The 21,335-nt window shown below is 51.1% G+C and overlaps 9 protein-coding genes across 9 annotated transcripts; 4 read left to right on the top strand and 5 right to left on the bottom strand.

Moving 5' to 3' along the window:
• Positions 1–251: 251 nt before the first annotated feature.
• On the top strand, positions 252–2,362 carry HOO65_040187 (Alkaline phosphatase; the record flags this gene model as incomplete). The annotated part of the gene is made up of 2 exons (XM_071002669.1): positions 252–791; positions 866–2,362. 2 exons carry the CDS (start codon positions 252–254, stop codon positions 2,360–2,362), a joined length of 2,037 nt encoding a protein of 678 aa, XP_070859030.1.
• Positions 2,363–2,621: 259 nt separating this feature from the next.
• Positions 2,622–3,377, bottom strand: HOO65_040186 (putative hydrolase C9G1.08c; the record flags this gene model as incomplete). Its single annotated transcript, XM_071000595.1, has 1 exon — positions 2,622–3,377. The coding sequence occupies one exon, from the start codon at positions 3,375–3,377 to the stop codon at positions 2,622–2,624; it is 756 nt and encodes a 251-aa protein (XP_070859029.1).
• Positions 3,378–3,689: 312 nt separating this feature from the next.
• On the top strand, positions 3,690–4,463 carry HOO65_040185 (copper homeostasis protein cutC; the record flags this gene model as incomplete). The annotated part of the gene is made up of 1 exon (XM_071000594.1): positions 3,690–4,463. One exon carries the CDS (start codon positions 3,690–3,692, stop codon positions 4,461–4,463), a length of 774 nt encoding a protein of 257 aa, XP_070859028.1.
• Positions 4,464–4,624: 161 nt separating this feature from the next.
• On the bottom strand, positions 4,625–6,832 carry HOO65_040184 (Phosphatidylglycerophosphatase GEP4 mitochondrial; the record flags this gene model as incomplete). The annotated part of the gene is made up of 2 exons (XM_071002649.1): positions 4,625–6,381; positions 6,649–6,832. 2 exons carry the CDS (start codon positions 6,830–6,832, stop codon positions 4,625–4,627), a joined length of 1,941 nt encoding a protein of 646 aa, XP_070859027.1.
• A 1,295-nt stretch (positions 6,833–8,127) lies between these two features.
• On the bottom strand, positions 8,128–9,031 carry HOO65_040183 (Phosphatidylglycerophosphatase GEP4, mitochondrial; the record flags this gene model as incomplete). The annotated part of the gene is made up of 3 exons (XM_071002982.1): positions 8,128–8,148; positions 8,276–8,614; positions 8,810–9,031. 3 exons carry the CDS (start codon positions 9,029–9,031, stop codon positions 8,128–8,130), a joined length of 582 nt encoding a protein of 193 aa, XP_070859026.1.
• Positions 9,032–9,323: 292 nt separating this feature from the next.
• Positions 9,324–11,165, top strand: HOO65_040182 (Origin recognition complex subunit 2; the record flags this gene model as incomplete). The annotated part of the gene is made up of 2 exons (XM_071002722.1): positions 9,324–10,966; positions 11,051–11,165. The coding sequence occupies 2 exons, from the start codon at positions 9,324–9,326 to the stop codon at positions 11,163–11,165; spliced, it is 1,758 nt and encodes a 585-aa protein (XP_070859025.1).
• Positions 11,166–11,371: 206 nt separating this feature from the next.
• HOO65_040181 (Dolichol kinase sec59) lies at positions 11,372–14,263 on the bottom strand (the record flags this gene model as incomplete). Its single annotated transcript, XM_071002569.1, has 3 exons — positions 11,372–13,428; positions 13,500–13,847; positions 14,161–14,263. 3 exons carry the CDS (start codon positions 14,261–14,263, stop codon positions 11,372–11,374), a joined length of 2,508 nt encoding a protein of 835 aa, XP_070859024.1.
• A 4,600-nt stretch (positions 14,264–18,863) lies between these two features.
• HOO65_040180 (uncharacterized protein) lies at positions 18,864–19,842 on the top strand (the record flags this gene model as incomplete). The annotated part of the gene is made up of 2 exons (XM_071002958.1): positions 18,864–19,488; positions 19,577–19,842. 2 exons carry the CDS (start codon positions 18,864–18,866, stop codon positions 19,840–19,842), a joined length of 891 nt encoding a protein of 296 aa, XP_070859023.1.
• An 809-nt stretch (positions 19,843–20,651) lies between these two features.
• Positions 20,652–21,179, bottom strand: HOO65_040179 (uncharacterized protein; the record flags this gene model as incomplete). The annotated part of the gene is made up of 2 exons (XM_071003045.1): positions 20,652–20,786; positions 20,868–21,179. The coding sequence occupies 2 exons, from the start codon at positions 21,177–21,179 to the stop codon at positions 20,652–20,654; spliced, it is 447 nt and encodes a 148-aa protein (XP_070859022.1).
• Between the last annotated feature and the right edge of the window lie 156 nt (positions 21,180–21,335).

Here is a 21,335-nt window from a genome sequence, read left to right as displayed (position 1 = left end):
CTAAGCCAGCCCCCATCTCCGTGTCCCACGCCTATGGCCGCTTGCCGTTTGCATCTCACACCAAGTATTTAAGTCAAGCCGTTCCCGTCTAGCTGGTGGAATTTTCTTTTGCCCTCCTCCTCACCCTCACCTTGCAACCCACCGGTCTTCCATTTCGCTTGCTCTCTTCTTATTGCTTTTAACTAGGGACGATTTGTTTGACCAGTGTCTTGTTCTTTGCCTTCCCTTCCTCCCCATCCCTTTATTCCACCATGGCTAAGCTCACATCCCTCGCCCTTCTGGCCTCCGCTTCTCTCGGTGCTGCCCAGACTTACCAGCGTCTGGGTACCTGCCCTAAGCTTGGTTGCATTCTGCCTCCCGACCAGGCTGATTTCCTGCCCGGCCAATACTTTGATCTCCGTGTTGAGGTTCACGCCCCCGTAAACGGTACTCAGGCTTTCAACGGCGGCGTTCCCGATGAGGCTTTCACCGCCACCATTAGAAAGGTTGGCGAGGATGTGGCTAGACCTATCTCGGAGTTCTTCACTATTCAGGAACCCATGCTGGAAAACTGGGAGTTTGGTTGGTACGAGGACCGCTTTGCCGAGGATGCTCGCTCCAAGAGTATGGTCAACGTCGCCTCTAAAATCTACCGTCGCATTCGCATCAACGAGCCCGGCAAGTACGAAGTCGTCCTGACCTACTACAATGGCGAGACCACTGTCGCCAACTGGGAGGTTCGCCCTATCTCTAGCGACCGTAAGGCCAAGAACGTCATCCTGTTTATTGGTGATGGTATGACCACAAACATGGTAAGTCTTTTTGTTTGTCCGTCTTAGAAGCACACTAGTCTGTCTACTTTTACTAACTGCCTGGCGCCAAATAGATTACTGCTGCCCGTATGCTGGGACACAAGTCAATTAACGGAAAGTACCAGTCCCGTATGGCTATGGACTCGTTCCCTGTCCTGGGCCATCAGATGACGCACTCCGTCGACTCTTACCTGACTGACTCAGCCAACTCGGCTTCTGCGCTGTACAGCGGTCACAAGGGTACTGTTGATTCCATGGGTATCTACTCCGACTCTTCGCCCAACCAATTTGATGACCCCAAGATCGAGACCCTTGTCGAGCTTGTTACTCGTCTTTTGGGTATGCACTGGGGTGCCGCTACAACCGCCCATCTTCCTGATGCGACCCCCGGCGCCCTTGTTGGCCACACCCGTTCCCGCTCAAACTTTGGCTCACTCCTGGACCAGACCCTGAACGGTGTCACCAATTACACCTGGAATGATTACGTCGGTCCCGAGGTCTTCCTCGGTGGTGGTGCCGAAACTTTCTTCAACAGTGAAATCTCCTACCTGGGCCGGGACTACTACAATGAATTTGCCAACAAGGGCTACAAGGTCAGCTGGAACAAGACGTCTCTAATGGGCCTGACCAGCGAACATCGTGCCCTGGGCGTCTTCTCCACTGGCCCTATGCCTGTCTGGCTGGACCGCAACGTCTACACTGAAAACCTTGCCAAGTTCCGCAACCATCCTAGTGGTGAAGACAAGCCTGCTCTGGACGTCCCCGGTCTTAAGGAAATGGCTAGCAAGGCCATCGAGATCACTCACGCACGCAGTCAAGAAAATGGTGAGGATAAGGGATTTTTCCTGATGATTGAAGCTGCTTCCATCGACAAACAGATGCACGAACTGGATTATGACCGTGCCCTGGGTGACCTCCTAGAGCTCGACGACACCATCAGCAAAACTATCAAGCAGCTCGAGGAGATGGGCATCCTGGACGAGACCCAGATTGTTGTCACTGCTGACCATGGCCACGGTTTCGATGTTTTCGGATCCGCTGACACCAAGTACCTGGCTGCTGCTGAAGGTGACCGTAAGAAGCGTAACGCTATCGGTATCTACGGCCAGTCTGGTGAGTCCCAGTACACCAAGCCCGTTCCCGGCATCAACTACGGTACTGGCCCCAACTTCCCTGTGAACTGGGAGCCCCGGTTCGCCATGGCTGCTGGTATGGCTGCTGGTCCTGATCACCGTGAGGACTACCGCGTCCGCAAGGAGGGTCGCCGTGTCCCTACTGTCAAGGGCTATGATGAGGAGGGCAAGTTGGAGATTTATGCCAACCCTCAAGATTCTATCGACGGTATGATTATCAACGGTACCATTATCACCACTGAACCTAGCGGTGTCCACTCGATGACCGACGTGCCCGTATTTGCTCGCGGTCCTTGCCAGAACGAATTTGGTGGTGTCTACAACAATGTTGACGTCTTCTACAAAATTGCCGGGTGCTTGGGCCTGGGTACCAAGCGTACTGAGAGCGGCCAGGAATACACCCAGCGTGCGACCCGTCAGGCTGCTGACCGCTTCTAAAGCGCATAGCACATGATGTTTACTGTTGCCTTGGAGATCGAGTAGGCGATAACTGTGTAGGATTTGGCGGGATTTACATTGCATTAGACCTTTTTCTTTGTTAATTTAGTTTTAGGGGAAGGAGAAGAGTTGCCGGACGAAAAAAGTCATCGTATGCTTATTAGTTACCACTAATACGAACAAGTTGAGTGCGAAAAAAGAGTCTTTTAATGTGGCAGCAGTGTATGTGTATAGTTGCGATATATGGTTCTAAAAATCTTCACCAACCTTGACGTAGGCTTTCTGCAAAGTATTGCATGATGGGCAGCATCTCTTCCCGGCTTCGTGGCATATCTACTTGTGGCCTCTTCCACCGTACTGCTTGTACGTTCGTAAAATGCTTTTTTGCCGTTTCCTCTGTGTTTTGATCTAGTTGCACAAGTAATATACTTGAAGATGCCTTGACTGATCCTGCCACGGCTGACAATGGCATCGGTCCACCGAGAGAAACCACGCCTTTGAAGCGGTCGACCTGTTGTTGTGCTCCTGCCCCTACAGCCCCGCCTGTTGCTGCTATTTTTGCAGCGTGCTGTGCTAATGCTAGCGCAAACGACCCGCCCTGACCAAACCCAAAGAGCAAAATATCGCGCGTGTTCCAGCCACACTTGGCCAGCAACACTCCAGCGATCAACTCGTCCCAGACGACTGCGACGGCACGTGCGAAGCCAGGGTCGGGGTCGATAGCGCCAGAGCGCGAGTCAAGCACAACATCGTCGCCCCAGTGGAAGCAGCCGGCTGGTGTATCAGGCCCGAACATGGCGGGTAGCGGCGTCGGTCCACGTATGCTAATGGCTAGCACGTTGGGAAGGTTCATGGCAGCGGCGAAGCGAGCAAACGACTCGTGCGTATCGCCAAGCCCATGGAAGAGCAGCAGGATAGCGCTGGTAGAGGGCCGGGCTGAGAAGTGAAGTGTGTGTGGGAGGCGATTGCAGAGATGGGCAAAGTCGGCCTCGGAGGGCACGCGAGTGGGCGGCATTTCTATAGGGGGGGGGGGAGGAAGAAGTGAATTAACCAGTAAACCGGTATGTGGGTAGAAATGGGGAGAGAGAGAGAGAGAGGGAGAGAGGGAGGGAAGTGAGAGATATATTGAAATATCGGCCGGTGATTAGCCGGCTGGAAAATTCGGCGTAGAGCTTTCACACCTGCCTTTTTGAATGAAGTCTTAAGTGGAGCCGAAATGCGGGGTTCCTCCATCTGGTGAAACCTGGTCATTTTGTTCTTTGACTTCCCTTTACTTTCTTAGCCTTCCAACGTTCTTCATTCTAGCGTGTTTCATAGCTCATTACCGATGTCTGCTTCCATTCCCATTGAAGTCCCTGTTTTTGAGCCGGCCCACGCCGTAGCTGCTCTCGCCATTGGTGCTCGTCGCATTGAGCTTAACCGTGCCTCATCTTATCTTGCCGGTGGCTTGACCCCCACGACCGATGAGCGTCTTTCTGTCCTTACTGCCTTGGCAGACCCCTCAGCCCTGCGTATCATGATCCGTCCGCGTGGCCCGCCTACTGCCTCCCCGCCAGCTAGTGACTTCATATATACGGCTGCTGAGTTGGCCGACATGCACCGCTGTATCGATAGAGCACGCCAAGCCTCTGCTACTGATACTGCTCAAGGCGCCGGCGGCTACGTGTTTGGTTGCCTGGCACCCACCGCCGACCGTTTGGATACGGCTGCAAACAGAGCTCTGATACAGGCCGCAGCCGGTGCTCCATGCACACTTCACCGGGCTGTCGATCAGGTTCTCCAGGCAGCTAAACAGACTGCGGGTGATGCGGGTGTGCGCGCAGTGGTGGACCAGATTGTTGAGTGTGGCTTTGTGGCTGTCCTAACGTCTGGGGGGCCCGGCTGCGCAGTCGACAACGGCGCTACCCTGCGCGTCTTTTGCGAGGCGGCACGTGGCCGGCTAGAGGTAGTTGTGGGTGGCGGTGTCCGTAGCGACAATGTGCATAAGCTAGTCGAGGCGGTGGGAGATATGCACGGGGTGGTACTTCATTCATCGTGCTTGGTAGATGGGGAATTTAGTGAAGAGGAACTCCGGCGGTTGTTAGAGACTACAGGGAACTGATGCAAACGTGGAGCTTGGTAACAGAATGCCGGCTCTATTTGGTTTCCGTGCATTTGGTTAATTCCTAGTCTTCGGCTCTCTATGTATGTACACACAGACACTCACTACGCTTCTGTTAGCCCACCTGTTTCCTCCTCCCTCTTAGCTCCGTGTTTCTCCTATCATATCATGGACTGATCGAAGTACAACACACCCTCTCCCCACGACATACTAGCCATTGCTTGTAATTGAGCATGGGCCTGGGCTTGAATCTCTTGCACTTGCTGCATGTGCGCAATCTGGCTGTGGGCCGCTACTGGCAAGCCCATTTCAAACCCATTTCTAAAGCCTCCTTGGCTTTCCGGGGCCTTCCCGTTATTGCACGTGTGGCTGTGACTACTGTGGTCATCGTCGTTGCTCGTGTCTGATGGAGCCATCAGGGCCATAGGGGCCGCTTGGCCGTGAGCGTGGCCGTTTGGCAGATTATGCATATGTGTTGCCTCTAGTCCATCCAGTGCGTGCTGCGGACTGTTAAAATTGAAGCTCATCCCCGCCATGTCTAGATCGCGCAATATTTCGTCCAACGGCATATCCAGCCCCAGGCCATGCAGTGCGTGGAGATCCATTGGCGAGAGCGGAAGATTGAATGGCATGGAGTCCAGGCTAACAGCACTAAAATCAGTATAACTAAGCGGATTGGCTGAGGTTGAAGCCAGATTGTTCTCGTTATCAGTGTAGCTTGGATACGAGTAGACATCTTGATGCTGGTGGTTGCCTATCATCTGGGTCGCCTGGGCTACTGCTATCTGGAGTGCATCATGGGTAGAGCCAGCTAGCAGCCCTAGATGCTGTTGGTCTAGCATAATGGCGGCAGCAGAACTTTTAGTGTTGCTGTTTTCTTCGTCACCAACCAAGATTTTAGTGCAAAAGGCGTTGCTATCCTGGTAGGCTTCACATGTGTTGCTGCTGCTGCTTGCGCGATTGGAGCTAGGTGATGAGCTGTCTTCTATCAGAGAGCTATTCGAGTCTGAGCTGCTATAGGCAGGGTCTAGAAGCTCCTCGTTGCTATCGTCTTCGAGCTTCTGCGGGACACACTCCCGCGGGCTAATCTGGTCTTGCACCTCAAACACATCGCTATTTCCACTGCTAAACAGGTCGCCAACACCCCTGTTGCACACTCTTGCCTCCTCCCCCACGATCAATTCGTCATTGCCCTGATTATCATGTGCATCGATGCCATGAATGAACTTGGCAGAGTCCAGACAAATGTCATCCGCAGCGAGACCAAAATCGTATGTCAATAGGTCTATCTCGGCCGCACTATTCTTGGATTCCACATCAATAATGCTAGATCCAACGCGGTCTATAGTCTCCAGGGCCATGGCGGTGTTGGTAGGCTCGTTCTGTGACTGGACTTCATCCTTGCAGCCTGGAGCATCAATGCATCCAACACATGTAAAATGTTCAGTGTCTTGGACAAGGTCCTTTTCCTGATGCGTACCCTCGCTAGTAGAAATAGCGTCCTCCCCACTCACTTCTTGCACTCCAGTTTCTTGGTCTTTCTGGATTGGGATCTGGGCGCTAAGCTGCTGAAGCCGGTACACCTGCAACCTTTGCAATGAGCCTCCAGGAGAGCTGAGGTCATTTGTTTGCATGTCTCCATCTCCGCCATTGCCATCAGTGTTGATGGCCACATGCGTGTCTATAATAGGCTGGTCTTGGCTCATTGCATCAGTGCTTGCCTGTTGCCGGAGAGAGCTTGAGCCGCCTTGATTAGCGTTGCCCATTTTTGCTTCTAGCTCTTTACGGCGCATGACCTCGGCCCGCTCGCGGGCTTTAGTCACAGCTAAGGCGGCGCGATCGCGTTTAGCTTTGGTGGTGCGCGGGCGACGGGCGCGGTCATCCTGGCGGCGTTCTAGAGATGCTTTTTCCTCAGGCGCTGCTTATCTAGTTAGCTAGTGTCACTGGGGAGACTTGGGCTACAGTTTAGCCTTGTCTTATCCTTGATCTTTCTTACTCATGTTTTTCTTGTACTCTGCTGCATAGCGCACCGCATGCTTGGAGACATAGGGCAGGACGACGTTCTGGAACCAGTGTTCAACTGACAGCAGGCGAACCTTGTGTTAGCATCCATGCTGCGCATATGAGCGCGAGATATCTCACTAGCGGCTAGTCCTTGTGACCATGAATGGATGTCGCGACTCACATAAACTTAGGCCAGTGTATTTCCGTCGTGCATCGTTACCCATGGATCGCTGCATGATTTCGGCCAAGTGATCCCATGAGTCCTCGGGGTTAAGGCGGTGAATGCCAAGCCTCTTTGGGGATCGCGGAACAATTTTCTTCCAGAAGAATTTCTCTTCGCCAGGGCTCCATTGCTTCCCAACCATGGTGATATTAACAATAGGGGTGTGTATTGCTCCCGCTATGTAGTGTTCTAGGTGTGCGATGTGATACTGCGTCTGGGTTTCTTAGTAGGCCGGCGAAAGATGCTGTGTGTCTGTATCTCCGTACAACGCCGAAATGCTCCTTGGCTGCCTTTTGTCTCTCCTTGTGATACTATGTTTAGTAGAGGAGGACGATGAAAGCAGAGATCTGAGAAAACGAGATGAACACAAAGATATAAACACAGGATGAACAAATCTTTTTTATTTTTGTGTTTTGCTTTTCTGACCGGCAGTCAGGGCTCAGCTCTTGACAAATGGAGCGTCTAGCAATTAGGTGCTGCTTGGCTTGCAGTTTGCTTGTTGTCCGAATGATTCTTGCAATGACTCTACCTTGCTAGTTGGCTAGAGTCCAGATGAAGTCTTTGAAAACAAGCAGTGAAACAGGCCAGCTGGACAAATGGAAGCGTTTGATCAATTAATGGGCCAAGAAGAGAGCCATGCAAATAGAGCCAAGGGCCAATGGATGGGTCTTAACGCAGCTTTTAGCCTTTGCTTGCCTAGCATTATAAAGGCCTCCTAACTGTTTGCTCTAACATGGGATTTACCTAGTCTCTATGTGTATGAGTGTGTGTGATAGTCTAGATGGAATCGCAATCTTGGGGGTTTGGCACACGGAGATGTTTGCTCGAGCGGCTCTTTTTGACTTCCTCTGCTACCAAATGCAGGCTTAGAACTAGATTTTTAGATACTAGCTTCCTTGGATGCCTCGTCCCCGCTAGCTATGAGCCACAGCCGCCGCTGCAAAGTCGCAACGCTGAGTCAACCCAACAAAGAGCCTAAGGTGTCAGATGATATCAGACAAAGCCATCTCCATTGGGCTCTAGACATGGCGGCCTCAGTTCTGGTGCGCACATAAGGCGTTGAGGCAGCCCAAAAGAACGTGTCCAGCTAGAAAACAAAGCACGACCCATCATCATGGCTCTTTCACGCAGCCAGCCGTCAGTTTCTGCTATTCAAAGGGGCTTTTCGGCTCTGGTGCAGAGACACCGCACCCATGTAAAAAGTCATGAAGCGGTCTTTCGGCACGGGAGAACTGTGAGAGGAAAACCAGTGTTGTTTGTTAGCTCAAAAAGTTTGCTTGGGTCACGGAAGGCGACAAAGTAGTGGATGAGTGGGTGGGAGGAAGGATAGGGGGTGGAGTGGGGAGATGGTGAACAGAGCAGGCTAGAGATCAAGATAAAGGCTAAGGCTTGAACAAAAAATAAGAGCAAAGGAAAAGAAGGGGGCAGGCAAACAGGCTAGCGAGGTGAAGAAAATAGCTGAGATGCAAGTGTAGTGAAGGTCAGGTTGGTGGTTGTGACACAGAATAAAATGCAGACCAGTCCGGATAAAAGGCAACCCCAAAATGATACATGGTGACTCTAAAGAAACACGCAGCAAACTCACCATGCTCTTTTTCGTGCTATCCACCACGCCATCGCGGATCCAAAATCCCCAACTGCCAAGCATGTTAGAGAGCATCATATCCGTGCTTAGCCGGTCGCCAACCACAGCGATGTGGGCCGGACTAGTGACCCCCGTCTCGGGATGTGCCGCAAAATACGCCATGATTTCATTGCCGCAGCCAGGCTTCTTGGTGCTGTGAGAGAGCACTGTCACTCCAGTAGCAGACTCGACAGAAGCTGCCAAACGCCCCTGCTTATCGTAGGAAGCTGCTCCAGCCGTGTTGCTGACGATGACTAGCTTGCGCCCTGGGTAGGCAGCTTTAAGGCGCTCGAAGTGGCTCTAATAACAAAGTTAGTATAGTGCACTTATACGTAGATTCGCGATGAGCTGGAAGCTTTGCAGCCTCCTAATTTAGGTTGTCTAGGCATGGTTTAAGTTGGATACATGTCGGACCCGGCTTTGATACCTATCTTTCCATCGGAAAGCCGTGTAGCCGGTCTCTTGGACAACAGGCCAAAGTCAGATAGAACTCACCTGGTACAAAGGGCACACCTCGTTAGTTTCTGGATATGCAAAGCAATCATCTTTATCTAGCACCACGGCTCTAATATCTGCCTTCTTCCCTTGTTCTTGCAGCGGAGCATCCAGCGGGATGGGCAAGTCGGCAAACGTCGGCACCGTGTAGTGAGGAAGACACAGCGACGGTCGCGTTATAAGCTTCCAGATATTGAGGGTTGCCGAGAGATTGAGGTTCATGGCGGGCAAGATTACGGATAAGCCTAAGGAGTATACTGGGTAGAGCTTTACTTGTATCACCCTCGCAAGGTTGCTGTAAGTGGGTCAAATTCACAACCCATCCCCATATCATATCTAACCCTAGTGCTATAAAACCCTAGTATACATAAGGGATCTTGTATCTTGACGCGTCTCTGTTGAGCTTCACCAAGTTTGCACCCTGGTTATTCCATCTACGATCTCAGTATTCTAACTTTCATTAACCAAGGCTTCAATTAATAAATTGACTAATTGGACTCATTATTTTGCACCAATGCCCCGGACGTTCGTCGTGGGTGGCTCTCCACTAAAAAAGTCCACCACCCTCCTAAACGATGACCTCACCGCCCCTCCCGCTGCTTCTCAAGGCCGTCGCCGTGCTGCTATAAATGCCGTATCACGGAACGAGGGTCTCCTTTCGAGCTCTCCCGACCGGCCAGGAGCAGCCGAGGATGACTCGGATGGCGAGTTCAAGACTTCTCCCACGGCCGTAGCGAAGCCCAAACGCAAGTATACCCGGAAGGCGACCACAACCGACCCAAACCTTACGGCTACACCCTCTAAGAAACGCAGCACTGCACGAACACCCAAGACTCCTACGGCCAATGGGGCTCCCACACCACGTCGCCGGGCGGCAGCCGACCAGTCAGCTCGCAGAAAGAGCATGCGGACCATGATTGAGCGCGCCAACGCCGACGATCTCGACAGCGATGACGAACGACTGGGCCTTGCCCGGCACATATACGGGTCCTCAACAGACTCTGAATCGGGGTCGGGGGGCAATGACGACGAAAATGAGGACGAAGAGGACAGCCTCTCGGAGGACGGGTCTATAACAGCCACACCATCGCGTAAACGCGGCCGCAAAGGCAAAGCCTCGGCGGCTAAAAGCAGCACAATACGCAAGAAGCCCGGCCGGCGAGCGAAAGAGCCCACGCCCGAACCGCCTAGAGACCTGCCCCCTCATGAAATGTACTTTTTTCACAATAAGCCCGGCCGTGCCACCACTAGCAACGCCACTCTAGGCGATCTGGAACTGCTCACGCCCGACGAATACTTTGCCCTGGCCCGAGACCTAGCCGATCCTCATGCCGGCGATATGGCTTTCTTGCAGGCTCTACACGAAGAGAGCTTCCCGCAGTGGGCCTTTGAGCTGGCTGAAGGCTTTAGTCTATGTCTCTTTGGCATGGGCTCTAAACGGGCACTGATGCGGCGGCTTGCAGCATATCTCGCACGTCATAGCAGTAGCGGTAACCGCGGTACCAGGAATCGTATCGTCATGGTCAACGGCTTTGCTCGAGCTATAACGACACGTGACCTTCTCAACACCGTTTGGGCATCGCTCGAAATGAGCCACCGGCCCGCCAGCGGTCAACCAGCAGCACTTTTAGCCGACACCTTGCATACACTCGCCTCGCGTGATGAGACTCTAACAGTGCTGGTAAATAGTGTGGATGCATCTCCTATGCGCAAGTCTGGCATGCAGGCTGCGCTGGCTGCGCTGGCAGCATCGCCACATGTGCAGATGGTGGTCTCTGCCGATTCACCTGACTTTGCCATTTTGTGGGATGTGGGCCAGCGCAGTGCATTCCGCTTTGCCTTTCACGATGCTACGACGCTGGCCCCGTTTGCGCCGCCGGAGATTGAGCCGGTGGACGAGGTACACGAGCTTTTGGGCCGGGCAAACCGCCGCATTGGTGGCAAGGAGGGTGTTACCTTTGTGCTTAAGAGCTTGACGCAGAATGCAAAGGGCCTGTATCTCTTGTTGCTCGCTGAGGTCTTGGCCGCCATGGATGATGCGGCTCCGGGCTCGGCCGTAGAGAACCCTGCAATCGAGTATCGCATGCTGTTCAACAAAGCCGTCGAGGCTTTTGTGTGCCCTAGCTCTGAGATGGCCTTCCGCCAGCTCCTCAAGGAGTAAGTGTACCATTTCATTCTATTCACCCCTACATTGACTATTAATGACACGTTGCTTGCCTATTACTTACTAACTCTGTGTAGGTTCCATGACCATCAGATGATTACGAGTACACGAGATGCTCTTGGCACAGAGTTGATCAGCACGCCGTTCAGACGGGAGGAGATGGAGGCCATCCTTGAGGATATTGCCTCATAGATACTCAATATACACATGGCCATGTTAGATGGAGAGGGCAGAGGTTACGTATATACCCTGGGGTGACAAGTGAGAGAGAAATAGGTCCTCCTTTTTCTGCCATTATGGTTTGTTACTTGTCTTAATATATACTAGCTGCCATGCATGCATGTGCAGTTTAATACAGCTGCCTACACGACGCGATGTAGCTCTCTCTTTGTTTTCCATCATACTCCGATTGACTTGACACACATCCACAGCACCACTGGCACGATCACGTTGTCATTGCCCCCTGTCAAGACAGCCTCAGTCAGGCTGGCAAGGGAGCCACACCCGAGTGAATTGCCTAGGGCTCGTGATACACCCACCTCTTGGGCCACGGGCCAGCCGCCAATTCGCATCCAGGCCGAGGCTGCCATGAGCCCGGCACACACAGCTAGTGCAAATGCAATGCTGCCTTCTAGGCTTTTGCCGCCTCCCCAATACCATTTGTGGCGGCCATATCGACGACCAACTAGAGACGCTGCTGCGTCTCCTAGCCCAACACACACAACACCAGCAACCATGCTGACGTGGCGTGCTGGGAGCTCCCAGCCTTGTGGCCAGCCTTGTACATCTGAGACTGCACGAGACTGAGCTGCGAGACTGAGCCATAGTGGGATAGCACAGCCAATAAGTAGAAAAATGTGAGAGACCACCACGGGGCCCTTGAAATCGCGCCCGTCAACATAGGGGGCTAAAAAGGTTGCGATAGGCTTGGAAAGCGGTGGCAGCTGACTTGCCCTCAGCAAATCGAGCAGCAGGAAAATAGCCAAAGCGAAGGACAATGCCATGGCGCAGAAACAGGCGTCAACAAAGATGGATGGTAGCATCATGGCAACCATCATAAAATGGAAAACCTTGCGGCGAGTATCAACCTCATAAATAGCACTCAAACGAAAGACTACCAGCAAGCCAATCACCAAAATCAACAACCAATATGCGGCAAGCAATAGCCTCGTATTGGCTACTCCTACAAACGAAAGTCGTATGTTCTGCACCCAACCAGAACCACAACACACAGCTTTGTTGAGAGATTCGACTCGTGGGGGTAGTATGATCCAATCGTTGAGTTTATAGCTCACAACCTGCCAGCGGAAATAGCCAACGTCGCCAAATAAGTAGCCCATCGCCCAACCAATAGCTTCGTGGCCATTAAGAGCATCGCGAGATATGGCTAGACGCACGGGAAATATAATGATGGTCACGATACACGTGTATACATACCCTGCATATAGCCATTTGCGAGCCATGGCCTGTTCTGGGGTAAGCTTCAGTAATGGCTTCAAAGACACCGACAGTGTCCGTCTTCGGCGCTTAGTGAAAATGACTTGTGGTCGGTTTTCGGACGACCTTTCCGGTTTTTTTCGAGGTTTAGCCAAAACCCTTGTCTTATTTGAGCTTTGCGTGGCCTCCTGGCTGTCGTCGTTGTAATCATTCCCACTTAATGAATCTGAGGTTTCCTCCGTAGCGGCAGTAATGCTATTTTTACTCGAGCCTAGTCCTAGGAGCTCACGTTTTAGGCAAAACGGGTTCCATAGGAGCCGGAGGGGTCGAACTATCGGAGATTCTCGAATCCGTCGCCTGTCGCGACGGAAGCGCCATTTGGGAACCCGAGCCAAGGCAATCCCCTTGAGAATGGTGTTTCCCGTAGACAATAGGACAAGGAACCCCCCCACCCATATCAAAGCCCGCAAGATCTTGATCTGAGGAGATTCGGCAAACAGAAGAATGTTAATAAGAGCTACTGAGAGTAGCTCAAGTTCGGCTGGTAGCAAGCTTGTAGTTGTGAGAGAGTAGAGAACGACGCAGAAATACTGATGCAATGGATACAAGTAAGACAGGATCTCAAGAGACTTGTACGTAGAGAGTTGATCAATAGTCAATTTTGAGGCTGAAGTTGTTGAGGTTAAAAGCGGTAAGAGTGAAAGCAGCCAGTGCACTGAGCTAGGCGAGGAATCAGGAGTGCTGTAGCAAGCAAAAGGGACGAGATAACGAGGAATAGTGGATATAGCTAGGACAATATTAGGGGCGAGAAGCTGAGACTTATCGCTAGAAATAAGAAAAGATGCCAACAGTGTCAGGACAGGGGGGTAGAGAAATGGCGCTGGATCAAAGTCCGGAGGGATAGTTATAGAAGAAAGACCTAGTGTGGGTTTTGAATAGGGTGAGGTGCGTAACATGATGACTCTTAGAGGATAAACACATAGCATCAGAGTATAAAGAGCACCAAACTGGGCCAATTCTGGAAGGCATTAGTTGGATAAAAAGCAAATGGTATAGTAGGTGCATGGGAAAAGACAAAAAAAAACATACCTCTAGTTAACGGCTTGATCATCGCCGCGACGTCCTCATTAGCGATAACGACGCCTGTTAACACAACCACAACACCCAATTCGGCCGCCCTTCGGACAAGAATTCTTGATCTCCTCTTTTTCTTCTTCATGCTTTGTACATTGCTATCTTCAATCATGCATTCGGGTTTCCATGTTCTTTGCGCCGGAGGTGGTAGCAAGGGCGTCGATACTCCAGAAAGCGGCTCCTCTTCACCTCTCAGGCCTTTGTGCAGGCGGGCCTTTGGGGCGGGAAGGCCGCGCAAAAAGTACTCGCCATCAGCTTCTGTGCCTGAGTCGCTGACTGTAGAGGCCTCAAACGGCATTATAGCTGTTAGCGGGGTAGCTATAGTTGCGCTTGTAGTTGTAATTGTGGCTGTGGTTGTAGCTGCAGCTACGGCTGGGCGGCTACGTAATACCGCCGGTGCTCCTGGGCATGGAGGACTGCAGCTTCCGGGGCTTAGTGTGTTGAGGGATGGGCTCGAAAATGAGGGGGTGATGCTTTCATTTGCATTATGGCTTGGGTCTGGATGATTGCGCAGGTTAGTTGTATAGTCGATAACGAGAAAAGCTAGAGGGCCACCCAGCTACAGGTCATGATCTTGGTGGAAAGATGACAGATGCCGGACGATATTCCTTCGTACCATTATTGAGTCCGGCTCCCCGCGTCTTTGGAGAGGGAAGAGAAGAGTTTGGCTGTAGCTCTAGCGATGCGCTGTTGACATCGTGATCTGGTGGTTGTGGCATTTTTGTGGGTCGTGGGTCAGGTATTCAGAGGTCGGACATTCTAAAAGTTAGAGCCTAACAAATCAACAAATATGAAGCTCTTCTGGGACCAGTGAATGGGGAGGGGAGGTAGAGCAGTGTGTGAAAGAATGAGAAAAAGGAAATCAAAAAGGCAGCCTTGCTGTTTAATTATTCGGCCTTGTCACCTTGCTAGCTATTTAACAAGATCCACCCAGCCTACGAGATTGCGTCTTGTTTTGGCAACTACGTCAAGCTAGCTAGCTTCAACGTACGAACACAGCACTAAGGCATCTTTATTTAGTTGGGTACTTTGCTGTGATCAGAGCTTATGTAAGCAAGGGAGAAACGGCATAAAAAACAGGTCCCAGAATCCCAAAAATCCGGCTAAAGGAGACAAAAGAGGAAGAGAATGCATTGAAGAGAATATGGGCGTCATGACCTCAATGTCGTTGTTGTTTGGGGTATCGGGGAGACAGGCAACTAACTGCTTTCACATGATAATCCCGATTCTGCCTTGTCTAAGCAGGGAAAAAAAAATATGCGGCTTAGTTGCGAGACAGCTCGACCTGTGGACTCGCCACGTAGGTGCATTGCGTACAGTGAACTCCCCGCGGGACTCGAACCCGCAACCTTCAGATTAGAAGTCTGACGCCCTACCATTGGGCTAGGGGAGCTTGGGAACCTAACTATTTTGGCATAATTTCATTTTATATTTGGTGGTGACAAAGCCGCCATAGCCGACATTCCGGGCCTATCCAACTCTCCCTCTTACAACCCTCGGGGGGGTACCTTTGAGGTCTGGTGCCTCCCCTTCTTCCGGGCTGCTGGAGGACGACGTCTATGACACTGATAAGCGTCTTTCATTCTTTTCTTCTTCTTTGACTCTGTCATGGTTCTTGACAATGAGCTGTGGAGCCTTGAGGCCGCACTTACCCAACTTTGAGGATAACCTCGTCGTCGACTCGCCCCCTTTTTCACGACAACTTTCGCGATCGCCAACTCCTCATCGCCGCAACACCACTCCAACTCAAGGAGTTCACCTTCACGCTCAGGACTGAATTTTGAGAGTTCACACAGTCCGCACCCTTTTTTTCTTCTTTTGTTTTGTTTTCTTTCTTGCGCTCCTCTGTCCTCGGATAGACTGGTGACTGTGGCATGTCACTAGAAAGGGGGCTGTCTGGCGCCTCATCCACACGCGCAAGGCAGCGGCCACCAGAAAAGTGGAAGGATATATCACGAGCCCTCGGATGCTCACACAGTTTGGTTTTTTCTCTCTTTGGGGGGTTTTCCCAGGCTGCACTGGACGTCGCCGTCTTGCTCTCGTGATTTTCACGACTTCAAGAAGCGTGGCAGGTTTTTCAGAGGAACGAATGTTTGTGGGGAAGTTGGGGGTTAGCCCCACTACTTCTGGGCTTAGGGTATATCTGGGGATTTCCTTTTTTTTTTTTTTTTTTTTTTTTCTTTTTGTTTCTGACGACTACAGGTGGAAGACGAGTAACAAGCTTGCTTGGGAGCATACGAGCTTCTCTCGCCCAAAATCTGTGGTCAGCCCTGCAGAGGGTTAATTCTGTCCGGTAATCAATCCGGCGTCGTTTGATCTTAGTGATTCCAGTAGACGTTAAATAAATTCAAATTCAAATTCAAATTCCGGGCCTATCCCCGTGCCGACAGCCGCCGGCCTTTTAGACTAGTTTTTTTTTTTTTTTTTTTTTTTTTTCTTTTTACACGTGTTTGCCATCTGCCAAAAAGACCAGGTAACACCTTGGAACCCGATAGACGCGTCAGCGAGCCACGCTGGATAGAAAGACCTGGCTTTGCTGCCGGTCCTTAAAACGACATAGGAGATGCCCGAAACCTATGTGTTCCCGTTACTACCAAACGCCCGGGAGGTGCTCCCGTCCGAAACACGCCGTCGTATTGCTGCGAAATAACGGTAGGTAGACGTTACATCTTACAATAGCTCTACAGCTAACTGGACAGCCAATCAGCTACCTAAGGCTCATACTAGACGCCTTGAACAGGATGAGTCCTCCGCAAGCCCCTCTCTATCGACAGATTAAAATTCCATCGGCGTAGTCTCTTATAATCGAGGCACTTCTACATATTTCCGGACTGGCCCAGACTCTTAGAATCCGCGCAAAGGAATTTTTCGATTTCCAAACTGCCAATGACTATTCAGCACATCAAGACCTTGTCAAACCCGCTCTTGAATTCGTCAAAACACGCCTACCCTCTCGCTTGTTACATCTGCCACATCTGTCAGTTAACTTGATGCCTTTTGGTACCAGTTGCTGAAATCTATTCGCTACTGTATGGGATAAGGCGGAAGGCGAAACTAAAAAGAACACTACAGTTTCCGATAGCTGTCCGCCTTCTCTCTAATCAGCACATCTCCCATCTCTCCCTACTTTTGAATGATCAGCTACTCGCCTCTTCCCGCCTCCCTATCGGATTTTTACAAAGAACATATTTGCCTTGCCAGCCCCTGCCCAACTTACTACGCCGGATACAAGCTGGAAAGAGCTCGCTCTTTACTTTTCGCTGCCCCTCTATGGCGGGCCCTACTTCAACGGTCGAGGAGGTGCTTTCTTTTGGAACGGTGATTTTTGCCTGAATTCAGGGGCGACTCATCGCGCCAACAATAGCCAATCTTTACAACATGTACGGGAGCTGCACAGCCTGTCTCCTCCCTACTGACTTTGATGAGGCGAATATTCTCATTCCAGTTTGGATCCCTGGAAGAGCGGAGAGAAGAGGCCATCTCGGCTGCATTCCTGCTCAAGTGAAGAATCAGACCTACGGCAAGCAGGGAGTTCTCTGTCATTGCCGTACTGTGGATATATTTAAGAAGCTTGGCTCTGAGTATGAAGTGCCTATCATGGTCTACAAGGCAATGACACTGAGCTCCAGGAACCTCCGGAGATGCGAGGAAAAATAGGAGAAACCCCGTCTGCTGGCCTAGACGCAGGGCGGTATCCTATATCCAAGTGACCGCCAGAAGGTCCCGATACGCCAGTAGAGCAGCAAATTTTACGTCTTTAGCACTCCCTTCTACGTGAAGTGAGTAGCCAAAAGCCGAATAAGAGACAAAGACCTATGATTTTATCAGGTCCGAGACTGGGTTTTATCCTTCATTCCAGTAGATGGAAAGGAAGGGGTACATGTGTTTGATCCTGCTAGCGTTTCCAACAACCCAACTCTGGTCATTCATCCATCCTTCTACAGTGCAGCTCGTAAAGACGCTAGGGAGGTAAGACTATCTCGTGTAACATTGTGGCTCTGTGGTTTGTGACTTAGGGTTACAATATACTGGGTTGGCATGTAACTATTTATGGAACACCATGTCTACAAGCATACCCATGTTTCGAGATCTACTGGGGCACTGAGAATACGAGCTTCGCTAGTCATTGCATGTCTAGTTGATGTGTGTGATGCGCGAAGGCCGGGCTTAGTAGAAAGAGAAACACGCAAAGTCGCCCTTTATCAAAAAGGACGGGCAAATGTTGCACAAGATCTGGCTCGAAACAGTTTATACTGAAAGATGGCAGACAAACAAAACATATGTCAGCAAGAAGCGGTGGGATGGCTTGGACAGGCTGACAGGCTATACTACACGCCTGTGTGCGATATTACAGTGCCGAAGATCTCCTTTGGCGGGTGGGCCTCCTATTGCTTTGTGCTGTTAGCTGTAGCAGGCACTATAGGGGGGGAGGGGCTATTTGCTCTTCTTTCATGATTAGCATGTAGTCATTTCTTTTTAGCGCTCCGTTGCCCATTGGCTCAGTGAGCTCTACTCTATCTACCTAAGACTCCATGTTAGCCCGCGCTTGCCATAATCTGCCATCGTGCCAACTACACAGTAAGCCAGCCAAGTCCGGCGGTGAATAATATCGGGTCTTCGTGTTGCTAGCCCTCTCCTCGTATCGGCAGCGCTATCGTTCAGGACTATCCCTCTTTTTTGTATCCCCTTTCTCCCTTTCGCTCTCTTTTTCCCTTCGCCTTTATTCCTCCCCATCCACCCGTTCGCCCTTTAGATCCCAGATTACCGAATTTATTGAGCCTCCTCCACTGTTAGGGGTCCAAACATGGGGGGTGCTTGAGTAATAGTGTGGCTCAGCATTAGCTTAGCCAGCCAGCCCAGCCAGCCCGCCCAGCAGCTTTGGGCTGTGCTAATGTCAATGCTATCTGCTAGGTCCTGCTATGAACATGTCATCTGCAGCAGCTCTTTTCTTTTAAATGCCTGATTCTTCTCGCTCCAAGAATCTTTCCTTTGCTCATCACACTCCACCCCCTTCTACCTCCAACTCGCTGAACCTGTCATACAATATAGTGCGTCACACTTTTTATAATCTGTTTTGCGTTGCTCGCTCGTTATCTTGCACGCCCACACCCAGCTTAAGCTCTGCCCTACCCTCCTAGCTTGTCTTGCTTTACACACCAAGCCAAGCCAAGCCAGTCAGCAGTCAAGCCTAATCCGTCCCGCGCATGTCTGTCTCTGCATCTGCATCTGCATTGCATTAGTATCAGCATCAACATATTGTATCCATATATAATAGCCAACATACCTTGTTCTTATTGCCCTTTGAAATTCTTCTCAACCATGGCCCCCATTCTCTCCTCTGCCACTGCATCTGAAAAGTCAGGCCTTCCCTTGCCTGCTACCGACTCTTCTGCCTCCTCTTCATTCTCCAAGACCAACTCGCCTTCTCAACGACGCCGCTCCTACTTCACCTTTACCATGCGTGCTTCTCTAATCGCTCTGTTTGGCCTCGCGTACCTTGGCGCTGCACTCACTCCGCGCGTCCCCTGCAACCACGATCTTTCAAGAAACGACCACAGCCATGGCCATGTCAATGCCGTTGCTAACCAGGCCGACCTACCTTCCGGCCCTGCTGTCGACGAGTCGACCTTCTCTAGCATGCTCAACTCAGTCTCACCCGAACATCTCCACAAGCTGCTGCACTCGCATTTGCCCGGCATCTATCGCCACGGCGTCTACGAATCAGACCGCCATGCTGCCGAGATGCTGCACAAGAAAGACGCTCGATTGGCTACTTCTCTGGTGCGCATGGCCAAGAGGCAAAGCAACTCGTCTAGCATTGTAACCGAGCCCTCGTCTTCCGACCAGACTACCCAGCTGCCTACCGAAACCGACACCAGCTCCCAGGCCCAGACTACTCCTACGTCTACTACTACTGAGGAAAACTCTGACACCAGCATTACCGGTAAGAATTGCCCCCTCGCTTGGGTTGGTTCAAGCAAATATAGCCAATTTGACGCTAAACTAACCTTGCTGTTTGTTTCCTCTAATAGCAGCACCTACTACTCTCACCTCTTCTACGCCAACCCTGGTTACTAGCGAGTCCTTGACCACTTTTACTTCAACCGATGCTGCTGGCAACGTCCAGGTTGTTACTTCCACTGCAATGGTCGTTGTTCGCCCCAGTAGCACGTCGTCCTCGGCCTCCGCCACTTCTACGCCCGATCTCCAAAATGCGGCTTCTCGCCCAGCTGCAGGCGCCATGGCAGTGCCTGTTGTGCTGGCCATGGCCGCCGTGGGTGGCTTCTTGGCCCTGTAATGGTAGCATCGGGCCAGCCACACAAAAAGCAACGTACCCTAATCTTCTCTTTTCTCTTCGATTTAACTACCGCATCTAGCATTTTTCCTGTCCGTTTTTCTTTGCACAGAAGCATCCTCTCATTTAGCAACAGACATACATTCTTTTCTGCGTGTATGCACGAACTCACAGTCAGCCTACATATCACGCACCCGCACACGCAACCTGCATACACATACAGATACACTTACACTCCTTAGACTATACTATACACATATATTTATACCAATCCATATACACGCACACACTAGATAAATATCTATCCAGCTATCAATATTCCACATCTCCCAGTAAATGCCGTCGGCTCGTGCTATTCGTTGAATCTTCTGCTGTTTCTACATGTTGCTCGACTTCTGAAGTTATCTCGTGTCCCATTGCAACGAAAACACGCCAGCCGCATCTCACCCATGGTAGTCTACGCGCCAGTCACGTCTGGTGTCCCATGCAGATTATCTCATGACCAAATTTCTTGCATTCCAACAGTGTAGCTTCTTTTGTTCCTCCTTCACGTGCTAGGAAACTCGACGGATGCGTTGGTAAATTTCGGCCTCGGCCTCGAACTCGACGTCCACTATTCCATAGTGGTTTCGCACCGTCGAAAAGGAAAGATAAAGAAAAAAGGGAAAAAAAAAAACGTCAAATGCCTTCCTTATAGTAGTATAGTGTAATATAGTGCATTTTCGTGCGTTCAGTCACTGAAGCGGGGAGACAAAAATACTCGAGCATTGTAAAGCCACGAGACGGCGAGGCTAGCCTGCTAACTAACTAACTTAGCCAGGTCCAATCTTGGGCATATCGTTGTGTTCCGAGAGTTTGGAAAGGAAGTGATTGAGCTCTTCGACACGTTCCTTGTGAGTCTTGAGAAGTTCGGGATTCGAAGAAGCTGTTTTCGACAGCTCGAGGAACTACAACAGAGAAGCCACCATGTTAGCAAGTCCCCGTCTACTCATGACAAAACCGAGGTCGATCCCTCTAGATTCACATACCTTTTTGCGCTTCGCCTCCTCAAATCTCCGCTGAGCTTCTGTTTTGAAACTTGTCCCTTCGTCGTTATCGCTTTCGTGAGCACTGCCTTCATCGCCGCTGCCCGAAGCCTTGCGCCGCTTGCTGTCACCTTTGTCCTTGGCCGAGCCGTCCCTGACACCATCGTCTTCACCGCTGGCGGCACTGCTCCGTTCCAATGCCACCTCCAGCTTTTTATCCCTCTTCTTCTTTTTCTTCTTGTTTTTGTCGACCTTTGCACCCTTCAAGCGCAAAGCACCACCGCCGCTAACGGCGGTGTAGTCATCAAGAGGCATACTTGCTCCGGATAATGAGTCCTGCAGCTTACACCTTAAGCGGGAGGGTGATTAGGTGGCGCGCATATGCTAAAGTTAGCTGACTGTTTATCGGGCTCAGTGAAACATGGAATGCTAACGTAGATGTACAATGCAAATTAACGAATGGTAGGAGTC

Source organism: Ceratocystis lukuohia, assembly GCF_044167205.1.
Source record: "Ceratocystis lukuohia strain C4212 chromosome Unknown Supercontig4_pilon, whole genome shotgun sequence".
In the NCBI taxonomy this organism is placed as follows: Eukaryota; Fungi; Ascomycota; class Sordariomycetes; order Microascales; family Ceratocystidaceae; genus Ceratocystis; species Ceratocystis lukuohia.
This window is presented reverse-complemented; position numbering and strand designations above follow the sequence as displayed.